At 32.7% G+C, this 12,065-nt stretch overlaps 1 protein-coding gene across 1 annotated transcript; it reads left to right on the top strand.

Moving 5' to 3' along the window:
• Window positions 1-9,059: 9,059 nt before the first annotated feature.
• Window positions 9,060-11,654, top strand: LOC142609311 (uncharacterized). Its single transcript, XM_075780888.1, has 3 exons — window positions 9,060-9,422; window positions 9,670-9,938; window positions 10,709-11,654. The coding sequence occupies exons 1-3, from the start codon at window positions 9,173-9,175 to the stop codon at window positions 11,399-11,401; spliced, it is 1,212 nt and encodes a 403-aa protein (XP_075637003.1). The 5' UTR covers window positions 9,060-9,172; the 3' UTR covers window positions 11,402-11,654.
• Window positions 11,655-12,065: the final 411 nt, after the last annotated feature.

Below are 12,065 nucleotides of genomic sequence, written 5' to 3'. Positions count from 1 at the left end.
TTTCTTAGCACTTCTTAGTGAATCTGACAATAGGCTAAGGTGACTTACATTAGTGGTTTTAAAATTGCCGATATAAGTCCCGATGGTTTTTGTAACTCTATACCAGCACTTTTTAAAAATTAAAAACCATTGAATCTATACCAACAATTTTAAACTGCCCCTTTAGGCATTTTTATATTTTTATAATATAACCTTTAGGTACGGTTTTTTAACCCTATTCTGGTGCTTTTTAAGACTGATTTGGGCCCAATATTATATCGAGTTCCCAAGTTCTCTATTTATTTTTCCATGTGAGAGAACTCTCTCTAAGCACCGAATAACGTTTAACTAGCTTTTCCTTACCTTTGAACTTTTTCCTTTATTGACTAGTTTTTACTTCACAAAATGCCATCCGTGGGTGGACTAGGAGGATTTTGAGCGTATTTTGGAGATTTAAGGAATTAATAGCCGAGCACAAATACCAACACAAAAGAAAATTTCCACAACCTCTAACCCAACAAGACACCAAATTTTTTACATGAATAACCCTCTAATAAGAAGGGAAAACCACAGGTTATCAAATAAAAAAAGAAAGAAGAAGAAAAGAAAAGAGAGAGAGAGAGGGAAAAACACAAGAAACTAATCTAGTTAAAAACTTCTAAATTAAAATATGGGTTTAAAATAGTCTTGTTTAATTAGAATAAATTCTAGAAGGTACCAAAATATTAAGAACGCACAATTCTTATATTGCAACAAAGTTCTTAACACTATGGTGATTTCAACAATAACAAAAAGAAAAAGATCTCATTATATGAGTATTTTTTATATATATATACAAGATAGAATTCTACTCTAGCCTAATCTAAGTGTATATGTGTGTGAAGCTCCCTCTTAGAGACTTGAACCCCGAACCTTGCCCCCACATCCCACAAGCACTTATACTTGTGGAGTGACTATCGCACCAAGAGTGTGTGGTGGTCATTATATGAGTATTAGCATATGAGAAAATAGAGAGGAATTTTAACAGTCAACATAAAGCTTTCTTCATAATCATGGCCATGAATAAGTTATACTAGTTCCCAATCGATCACCTTTAAGCTTTTTACTTCACCATGTATCATTCATAGACTCTGGTATGCTATTCATGTATGGAAACGACATGTCAACCCCTCACACTTACCCATAGAAATTAACCCCATGGATCCATATCTATGGAAATCTCACATTGTGTCTTTCTTTTAATATCTAGCACCATTTACCAATAATATTTTGTTGAGTCTTTTTCCAAGATCTTTTGTGCGGATTTTGTGGGCTTCCCCCACCCCCACAAAAAAAAATACAAAAGGACTCCTTGAAGACCTTGTACCTTGCTGCACAATACATCGTGTTACATCAAACTTCTTAGATTTAGTACCATTAGCAATACTACTTTGTTGGGCTTTAAAAATTAAAATAAAATAAAAAATAAAAAAAACTTGTCCCTCAAAAGTCATTTTTACTCACACATGAATATCAACCTAGTCCCTCAAATGTCACTTCTCTAGTCAATGCTGCCAGCTCACAATAATAAAGCAATTAAAAATATAGGTCTCGATTAAAATGAATTTAACTAGTAAGTAAATCATGATTGGGGAGATATTTTAAAGCATAACTCAAGAAAAGGCTATATATATAGAAAGTTGAAGTTACATCAAGGGTAGCCTTTTTGAATGGTAGATTTCATTAGATCCAATAATGCTCAGGGCATTGCTATCTACATCATTAAGTCGTTAAAATCTCCTCGTCTTTCTCTGCTAAATTTATATTGGCTAACCTAGCCTCTATGGTTGAGAACAAATCGCATACAAAAATACATTCTGAGGATGTTCGTGCATGCTATACGTGTTTATGAAAAAATTGATGAACTCGCAGTTGCTGACAAATTAATATAGACTGTTATTTTGTTTGGTTGAAGGGAATTAATAAATCCCATAATGAGTATTCGGCGAATCTCAATCTCATGATTTAAGTCTAGGTGAGATCTTCATTTCCTTGATTAACGTTTACTTCTCACACAAGTCCAAAGCATACCAGTTGTCATGGATAAACTTTCTAAGTGCTTTCCGTCCATCATGGGTCAATCTAACTTCAGTTTCACAAGATAATATTTGAAACGTCAATAATATGGGGTCAATGTTTATGCAAGAGAATTCAAAATAGGAAGGAAGGAGTACTACAACCTTCCAGTAAAGACAACTTAATTTTCATACATGCATAGAAGAATGTAAGATTGATGTGAATCTGGGACGAAATGGTCGGTCCACTTTGAAAATATATGGGGTCATTTTTTTAACAACAAAAAAAAAAAATGATTTTCAAAGTGAACCGACCTTTTCGTCCTAGATTCACATCAATCTTACATTCTTCTATGCATGTATGAAAAGTTGTCTTTACTGGAAGGTTGTAGTACTCCTTCCTCTATTCCCATTATAATGTGAATTCTCTTGCATAAACATTGACCTGATCGCATTGACGTGGTAATAATAATAATAATAATAATAATAAGATTATATAAACGATTATTTCATTCCATGAAGAAATATAATATATATATATACACACACATACATAAACATTAACATAAACATAAAGTCAATATCTATTGGCCTAATGAAGATTATCATATTGAAAGTTGGTGAAAATTTTAAGCCACATTTTCACCATTTTTGTTAACGTACATCACCTAACTGTAATTTGATAACCAATGATATCACCAAATTGGTAACCAATCCTCATTAGCAACAGATTCTAGTGAGGACGTACAGGGCTTATATGACTCTATTATTACTCACTGACTTTAGTAAGGTCTCAAGCTTTCCAGCACTTTTTTTTTTTAATTATTATTTTTTTAAAGAATAGTAATTTTGATGAGAGTAGGGGTGTCACCATCATTTGAAAATTCTCTCACTACTCCATCTAACTCGTGTGCATATATGCAGCCTCCCACGATGCAAGAGCCAAGTGATATTTCTAAAAGGCATCCTTTTGCTTTGCACCCATTGGAGACTAATAAAGAAAAAGACGAAATTCATAAGCAAGCCATTTCCATAGATGGAGATATAGCCCCCATACTACAGGGATATTTCTGGCTTTAGCTTGTCATACATTAACAATTTGATAGAGAGAGAGAGAGAGAGAAAAAAATAGCCTTCTTTTTCTTGGATTCCTAAGGACCCATGATGATGTATTTATTAGTCCTCTAATGCGACACGGTTTGGCTTTTACATAACAAAGCGCATAACTTTGATAAACAACCATTGAATGATCAATTTGAGTGTGTTTGTATCTGTGTGTGTGAGAGAGAGAAAGATGATAGGATTGGATGATGAAAGAAACTGTACATTAATTCAAGTGATAATTTCAACAAATGCAAAGATCCCTCAAGAATATATATTCACTAAGGAAAACTAAAAACAAAAACAAAATTACAAAATTATAAGTTGAAATCTGAATATGACGTGAAAGGAAATAAAAACAAAGAGAAGACGGCCTTGTTGTCACGATTAGGGGAGCGGTCACGGGTTTCTCTTGACTCACATATATATATATATATATATATATATATATATATATATATATATATATATATATATTCACATATGCACATTCAGCTATTACATCCAACCCATCCCCCACCTATGCATGCCTTGCCAGGAATTTTGCTCCCTCCAAGCCCCCACACCATCACCTCCCTAACAATTACTTTTTTAAAATTGGATGCATTACTGCTATTTCATTAATTACTTTCTTTCAATTTTCTTTTTCTGAATAGGAATTGTATGTTAGATTGTCTACCAACTATCTTTTTCAAAAAATTTCTGCACTGGATACCAAATTACCGACCTCTTCCTCCCCACCGTCCCTTATCCTTTTGCTGAATAGGAGTAGGGTTTGTAAATAAACCAAGTCATTAATAAATAGTTTCAGCTTGGTTTGATAAAAAAACTTTTCCGTGTTTGTTTGTTTATAAACAAGCAAAGTTTGAGCTTTGGTTTTAAGATTCTTAAATAAACGAGTCAAGCCTAAGCAAAAAGTATTGTTTATAAACAAACTCATAAACAATAGGGGGCCGTTTGGTAACGTTGTTCTAGTAACGTTGTTTGTATTTTTTAAAAATACGTATGGGTGGAAAAGTATGTAGAAATACGTGTAATGTTGTTTAAAAACTAAAAACGTGTGTTTAAATACATGTACCAAACAAGCCCTAGAATTCAATAATAATAAAAAACAAGCTAAGCCTAGGCTTGCTTATGTGTTGGGTAATAAGTTTGATATAAGCTTGACAAATAAACTCAAATCTTATACTTTGATTAATAGAAAGTTAGGACCACTCATTTGAACAAAATTGGCTTGATAATAAATAGATACGTGCTTGATATGTAATTGTGTTGGATCTCAAGTTCAAGAGCTTGATATTGAGCTAAAGTTTGAGCTTGAGCTTGACTTGGCTAATGATCAATCAAGTGAAGCTCAAGCTTTTGGACTTTTTCATTAGTCAAGCCTAAGCAAAAAATATTGTTTATAAACAAACTCATAAACAATAGGGCGCCGTTTGGTAACATTGTTCTAGTAACGTTGTTTGTATTTTGTGAAAATAGATATAGGTTAAAAAGTATGTAGAAATACGTGTAATTTTGTTTAAAAACTGAAAACATGTATTTCAATACATGTACCAAACAAGCCCTAGAATTCAATAATAATAAAAAACAAGCTAAGCCTAGGCTTGCTTATATGTTGGGTCATAAGTTTGATATAAGCTTGACAAATAAACTCATATCTTATACTTTGATTAATAGAAAGTTAGGACCACTCATTTGAACAAAATGGGCTTGATAATAAATAGATACGTGTTTGATATGTAATTGTGTTGGATCTCAAGTTCAAGAGCTTGATATTGAGCTCAAGTTTGAGCTTGAGCTTGAGCTTGGCTTGGCTAATGAATCAAGTGAAGCTCAAGCTTTTGGACTTTTTCATGAGCTTGAATTCAAATATTGTTTTTAGGTTTGGTTCAAATTTGAACATTTTACTTTTGTTTTTTGAGCTGAGCTCGAACATTCATTACTTGACAAAACTTAACTCATTTACGGCCCTAAATAGAAAGGTTATAAGTCAAAAATAAAGGGCGAGGGAGAAGTCATGACAAACAAAGGTTAGGATTATGTGTGTTTAGAAAAAATAAATAATAAAAATAAAAATAAAGTTTTTTTCTCCTTTCTAATATTTATATGTTATGTATTATGCGTCCTATGTACATAATTTGAATCACAAGATTAAGATTTTTTTATAGAGTTTTTAAGGTTATTTTATTGTAGAGTTCCTAAAATGTTATGTATCTATGACCATCTTCAAATGAGTAAATTAAATTTTGCTCCATTATCAATAATTTAAATAGATATCAAGATGATAATAGTTAACATTTATTTATTTTGGTAAAGTAGTTAGCGTTTATTTTAAATGTTGAAGATGTAGTAAAATATAAGGGTTTATTTATATATCGCTTATTTGCTGAAAACTGAAAATTTATTACTGAAAACACTGTGACAAAATATTTTTTAAAAGGCAAAACATTGTTCACGCGTTTTTAGGTTTTGGCTAGTCCATGAACAGTGCCATGGGATCAATCAAAAAATGCAAATGCAGCTTCAACACACAAAAGTCGGCTTCCAAGCGCATGCATAATCTAATTATTTTTACATGAATGAATATGATTTTTTTTTTTTAAATGACGTAGTTAGCTTAGAATTCTACACAATCCTAATCCTTCCTTAATGACGCAATGAGTACAATAAATAAATAAATAAATAAATAAAAATATTAGGTGCAATTTAATATTAACTTCATGCTAATAATAACAGGTTCATTTAAGACTGGAAATTGTGCACCAGTGTCAGCATGGTACTTAATGGGGGAGATTCCTTAATCAAAAAAAAAAAAATTTTGGGGAAATTCCATATCTTATTGCACTCCATGAATCAACAAGTTTCTTAGTGAAATTCTTTCACTCCGTTACGTGGCATATATATGCCCTTTCATTTCACCAAAAAAAGAAGGCCTATATGGCTAGCATGGTCACCTCTTTCTTTTTTTTCTTCCTGTTTTGAGAATCTAGAGTTAAGGGTGGGCCAAGAAAGGCATGGACAATTAGCTAGACTCAACATAAGTATTACATGCACGACATGCTTTTGCCATTTTTTTTATTATTATATATGCACAAATTATTAAAAAAAAAAAAGTTTAAAATACTACTTTGTTCAAATTCTATATATAAGCAAAGTTCAAGAAATTTCATTATTTGTTTTTAGATTATTTTAATCATCTAATATAAATTTTCATTTTCAGAATGTCTTATGCATGTGGCTCTTTCAAATTCGTTTGTTATTTTAAGGAAATTTAGACTGCATAGTCCTTTCAAATCGCTTTAGGGCAATTTAGACTTACAGAAACTTTTTTGACTCTCAAGAAATTGATTTTTGAGACGAAAATCTTTCCTTTAAATAATAATTGTAGTGGACTTCTGAGAACATATATGGTTTTTGTCCCCTTTAAATTTTTTTTTTTTTTTTTTGCTTCTATTTTTGAATAGACCCTAGATAGTGTAACTTTCCATCTATAGAGATCTTATCCGATTGAAGACAATGATCATCTTCCTCGTGCATTAAATGGAAAAGATGATCAATTACTATAAAATTTTCAAAACACTGCCCCCATAAAAAGTAATAGTATTATATAAATCTTTTTCTGTAAAATGGTGACCACAATAGTAGTAATGGGCACTAGCCTCTAGCCCTCACACTCGGTCCATTGATCTCCCCACCACTAGCACAGCGCTACAATCCAAATTTACCAAGTCAACACTCTCACAACATTGTCAACACAAAGCATCAAAATCTTTTTGTTCTATTATTACAATAGCGAATGCACTGGCTGGATAATATAGACCATAGAGATGAAATCAATGTTTTAGTGTATAACAGCGAGCAAGGTAAGACAAAAAAAAAATAAAAAAATGTTTTAAACGTGGTCCTTGTACTTTAAAATATTTCACTTTACTCTATACACTTTCAAAACTGTTTCAAAAATATTGTTTCATCGTTATTAATTTGATGGATGGAAAATGTCAATTTGGTAAATAAAGCTTATGACACCTCATAAGCTCCATAGACTTGATTTTATAAGTTTCATTTGTTAAGTTGGTATTTTCGATCCGTCCATTCGGATGACAATAAGGTTTTTTCATGAAACTAAAGGCGATACACTATATAGACATGCAACCCAAAGATCAAATTGATACTTACATCCTTCTCAAAAAAAATATATATATATATATATATAAAAGTATTGATACTAACATAAAAATTCGAGTATGATTTTTTAAAAACCTCAATAAAGGTAATATACTATATAGATAGGGAGAAAGTTTATCTTCAACTTAGTTTAAAGCTATCTCCTTCAACTCACTACATTGTGTTTATAAGATTATTTATGGGTATTATTTAAATAAACCACATGATTTATTAAAAATCATGTGACTTGAACTACACATATATGATCTCTTAAATCTTCACACAGTGGGTTAAAATAAGATAGCTCCAAACCAGTTTAAAGTTAGAAACCGCCTTAATCAATACAATTGTCTATCTCAATAAAAAAATAAAAATAAAAAAGCCATATTACATTTGTTTGTTTCATTAAAAAGCTTTTTTTTTTAAAAACTTTTCTATATCTTTCAATGTTCTGTAAAATAAAAAATCTTGATCAATGAAAAATAACTTAAAATCGATGGAAATTGAATTTTGCTTTTGAGAGATACAAAAATATTTATAGACAATTATTGTCATTGTCGCTGCCCGCTATCACCTCCACCTCCACCTCCACTTCCTTAATTAAGATCATTACCCCCAATTATTGACATTGTCATAGTCATCACCGCCTTCACCATAATTACTGTATTCATATTTACATGAAATACTAATGATTTCATATATTTATATAATCAAAATATTAAATATTTTTAGGATGATTTTCAAAAAAAATTACGGAACATTAAAAAATAATTTTTCTATAAAATAATTTTTTAGAAAAAGAAAAATATTTCCTTGTAGAACATTTTAATTACTCTGGAAATCTATTTTTTTCAAAGTTTTGGGTTTTTTCACCAATCCAAGGAGGATTATAAAAGAAAACTAACTTAAAATATTGCAAATCTGCAGGCTTTTTATAACGCTGCACTTTAAAGAATATGTATAGAGTATCAATGTAATGTATGGTCATTTAGATGACCAATAGCAACTCATGTTGTGTCATAATTTGGTGACTACCACCGCACACCCTTAGTTCGATGGTCACTCTACAAGTATAAGTATTTGTGGGGTGTGGGAGAGTCAAGAGTCGAGGTTCAAGTTTCTAAGAAGAAGCTTCACACACATAGATTAAGTTAGAGTAGAAATTTTATCTTATATAAAAATAATAATAATAAACATTTGGTGAGTGGGGTAGAGTTTATAAAGCTAGCACAAAACATTTTTCATAATTTTTTTTTTCTACCGTAGTTATAATATATAATAAGTTGTGTTTACATCATTTTGGTATGTGTTCACTCTTGACACCATTTTAGCAGTAACCACAACATACTACAACAATTTAAAAATAAAAAATAAAAAGAGAGAGAGAGAAAAAAAAAATGATGTATTGGGAGAGTTATTGAATTTTTATAATTTATAAAGTTTGTATTATAATGAGGGAAGAAAGGTCCAAAGGCACCGCTAAGGGGGCTGTAGCCACCCTGTCCTATTTTTGAGATGTCAATTTCTCATCTTAAAACACCAAGTAGGGCCTGAAAGCTATGTAGATCTTTCTATTAACTCCCAATCTTCAATTTTCTTCTCTCTTCTTTCTTCCTGCACTTTGCAATTTGAGAGAGAGAGAGAGAGAGAGAGAGAGAGAGAGAATTTTCTTTTCTTTTTTCTTTTTTATTTTTTCCTTTTATTTTCTTGGTACGACATTTTAACCATCTCTTATCCTGCCCACCACTTGCTTCACTCAATACTATTCGTACTACTGATTACTCAGGGCATATATAAAAAGTGGGGAAGACAGAGCTTACTTGCCAAAGCCAAAACCCAAAAAGGGCTTCATTATTAACTTCTTTTAGTTTATGGCAATTGCTGCAACGACTTCAAACATGAGCAACGACGAAAACAACATCACCAACAACAACAACAACGAGGCCGCTGATGATGATGATGACCATGAGCATGATATGGTTATGCCCGGTTTTCGCTTCCACCCTACTGAAGAAGAACTTGTTGAGTTCTACCTTCGCCGTAAGGTAGAGGGCAAGCGCTTTAACGTTGAACTCATTACTTTTCTGGATCTTTATCGCTATGACCCCTGGGAGCTTCCTGGTAATTTCCAATATATATATACTTGCCCCCCTTTTTAGGCATCCTATATATATATAAATATATATATATATATATATATATATATATATATATATATATATTATTAGCATGTGCAATTTTTTTATGTATATCTAGCTATTATCCCACTTTTCCTGTTTATATATAGATATGTATGTTCATATATATGATATCTTCATAGCTATATATATACTTATTGTGTGTATATATATATGTTTGTGTTGGTTAGCCTTGGCGGCCATTGGAGAGAAGGAATGGTACTTCTATGTGCCTAGAGACCGCAAGTATCGAAACGGGGACAGGCCTAATCGTGTTACAACTTCTGGGTATTGGAAGGCAACTGGAGCTGACCGAATGATTCGAAGTGAGAACTTCAGGTCAATTGGGTTGAAGAAAACCCTAGTTTTCTATTCTGGGAAAGCTCCTAAGGGCATCCGAACCAGCTGGATCATGAACGAGTATCGCTTGCCTCAACATGAAACTGAACGATACCAAAAGGTATATGTTATATATGAGTCTCTCTCTCTCTCTCTCTCTCTCTCTCTCTCTCTCTCTCTCTCTCTCTCTTATATATATATATATATATATGAATCTAATTAATATGCATCATCAATCTTCAAAGAAAAACTCTTGGGAAACTAGTAGGCGATAATAAGCTAGAGACTCTCAGTTGTTGATGAAGGACAATCATCATACTCTCTCTCTCTCTCTCTCTCAATATTATTTGCTACTATTTTGATTATGCTGCATCAATATCATAAAACCCTTATAATCAAAACAGAGTTATAGATCCTAAAAGTCCAATCTTATAACTATTTTTTCTTTTCACTAACCCTTATTAATAGATCTTGATTTAGAACACAATCTCTTCTTTTCACAGAAATTTCTTGCAAAGTTTGAGGTGTTCAAAGGTTCACTTCCAAGACATGGATCTTATACAACACGCAATATAATACTACGAAAATTAAAACTGCAAGGTGTGCGTGCGCGTAAGAAAATTAAAAGGATAAAGATAAGAAAATATCCAGGAAAGCTACTAACAATCTGAGTATTCAAATCTGTTATCATTTAATTGGGTTTGTTTACTCTTTCATCATTGAAATTGATAGAAGCATGCATGAACTCTAAATTCAGTGACGCATAATTAGGGAACATATCATGAATTGAATAAAACAGAAACAAGTAGATACTTATTTTTAATGAAATTGCATGATTCATCACCAACTCCTCCTTCCTTCCTTCCTTCCTTCCTTCCACTTTCTTTTCAGGCAGAAATATCATTGTGCCGTGTGTACAAGAGAGCAGGAGTGGAAGACCACCCGTCTCTCCCTCGCTCTCTTCCATCGAGGGCATCCTCATCTAGAGTGGCTCAGTCAAGTAGAAAGCAGAATGACCTAGTTCAGAGTTCCATATTGGACAACTTCCAAGCTTTTGGAGGAGTACTACAGTCACAGCAAATTGAGGAGGAGAAGTTGAAAGAAGCAGATGGAATAAGCAGTAGTACTAACAATTCAGATGATGTCACAACAGCTCTTGGGCTTTCCAAGCACAATAATAATGCATACCGATCAGCTCCAATTAGCCCCACCCAGCTGGGGCTACCAGCTCCAATGGAAGAGGAAGGAATGCTCATGAATCACTCAAAGCAAGCTTGTAATTCTTTAGTCCCCACTTGCACCACCTTCTTCACTACAGCTGGCTCATCATCTATTAATGCGGTGGATGATCTCCATAAACTGGTACATTACCAACAAGCTTCAAGTATGATCGGTCAGCAACAGCAGCACTACTACAATGTTCACCATCATCCATACCAACTCCCTAGCTTGCTACCACAGTCTTCACAACCTCTGTCCCTCAATACGCTACCCAATATGCTTCCAACCGCCTTCTCCGACAGACTGTGGGAATGGAATCCAATTCCAGAGGCAAACCGAGAGTACACAAATCCCTTCAAGTAATCAAATGAATTGATTATTATACATAGATATATATTAAATACTCTATGTTAATTCTAGTGATTTATATATATCTAATTAAGTCTTAATGTTCTTAACTAATTAGCTAGCTTTCATATTTGACCTATATTGATCAATATGATTTGTGGCTCTACTAGGGTTTCAGATTAAATGAGAATACAACTTGATCCTTCTAGTTAAATTTGTTTTTAGCATCTCAAGTTCTTGTTATATAACCTCTTGTGTTGTGTTTCAACTTTGTTCTAACTAGAAGAGCTGTACATGCTGGTGCTGGGCTAATTCAAATTGAATGGTTTTGAAAAAACTTTTCACAATAATATATAGTACTGCAGAAAAATAGATCAATTCCTTGTTTAGATCATTCGGTGACTTCAAATCCATTAATGGCCTCAAAAGTTTTGGGCTTTAATTAGTAAAAAGCGATTAGCTACCTCTCTCTCTCTCTCATTCACACACATACAAATTGTTCATAGTTGGACTAAGAATGATGATGCCATGATTTATGCTAACAAATGAGCAGTATGCGTAGATAAAGGTATCTGTACAGAGATCGAATATTGCAAAGAAGTGGGGTTGGACCCATATAGCCCAAGCCAACGTACAAAAATGGAGACAGGAAGATTGTCCCATTTTGCTTCTCTGGTTG

This window comes from Castanea sativa, chromosome 1 (assembly GCF_040712315.1).
Source record: "Castanea sativa cultivar Marrone di Chiusa Pesio chromosome 1, ASM4071231v1".
Lineage (NCBI taxonomy): Eukaryota > Viridiplantae > Streptophyta > Magnoliopsida > Fagales > Fagaceae > Castanea > Castanea sativa.
Note: the sequence above shows the minus strand (reverse complement) of the source record. Positions and strands in the feature narration are given on the sequence as shown.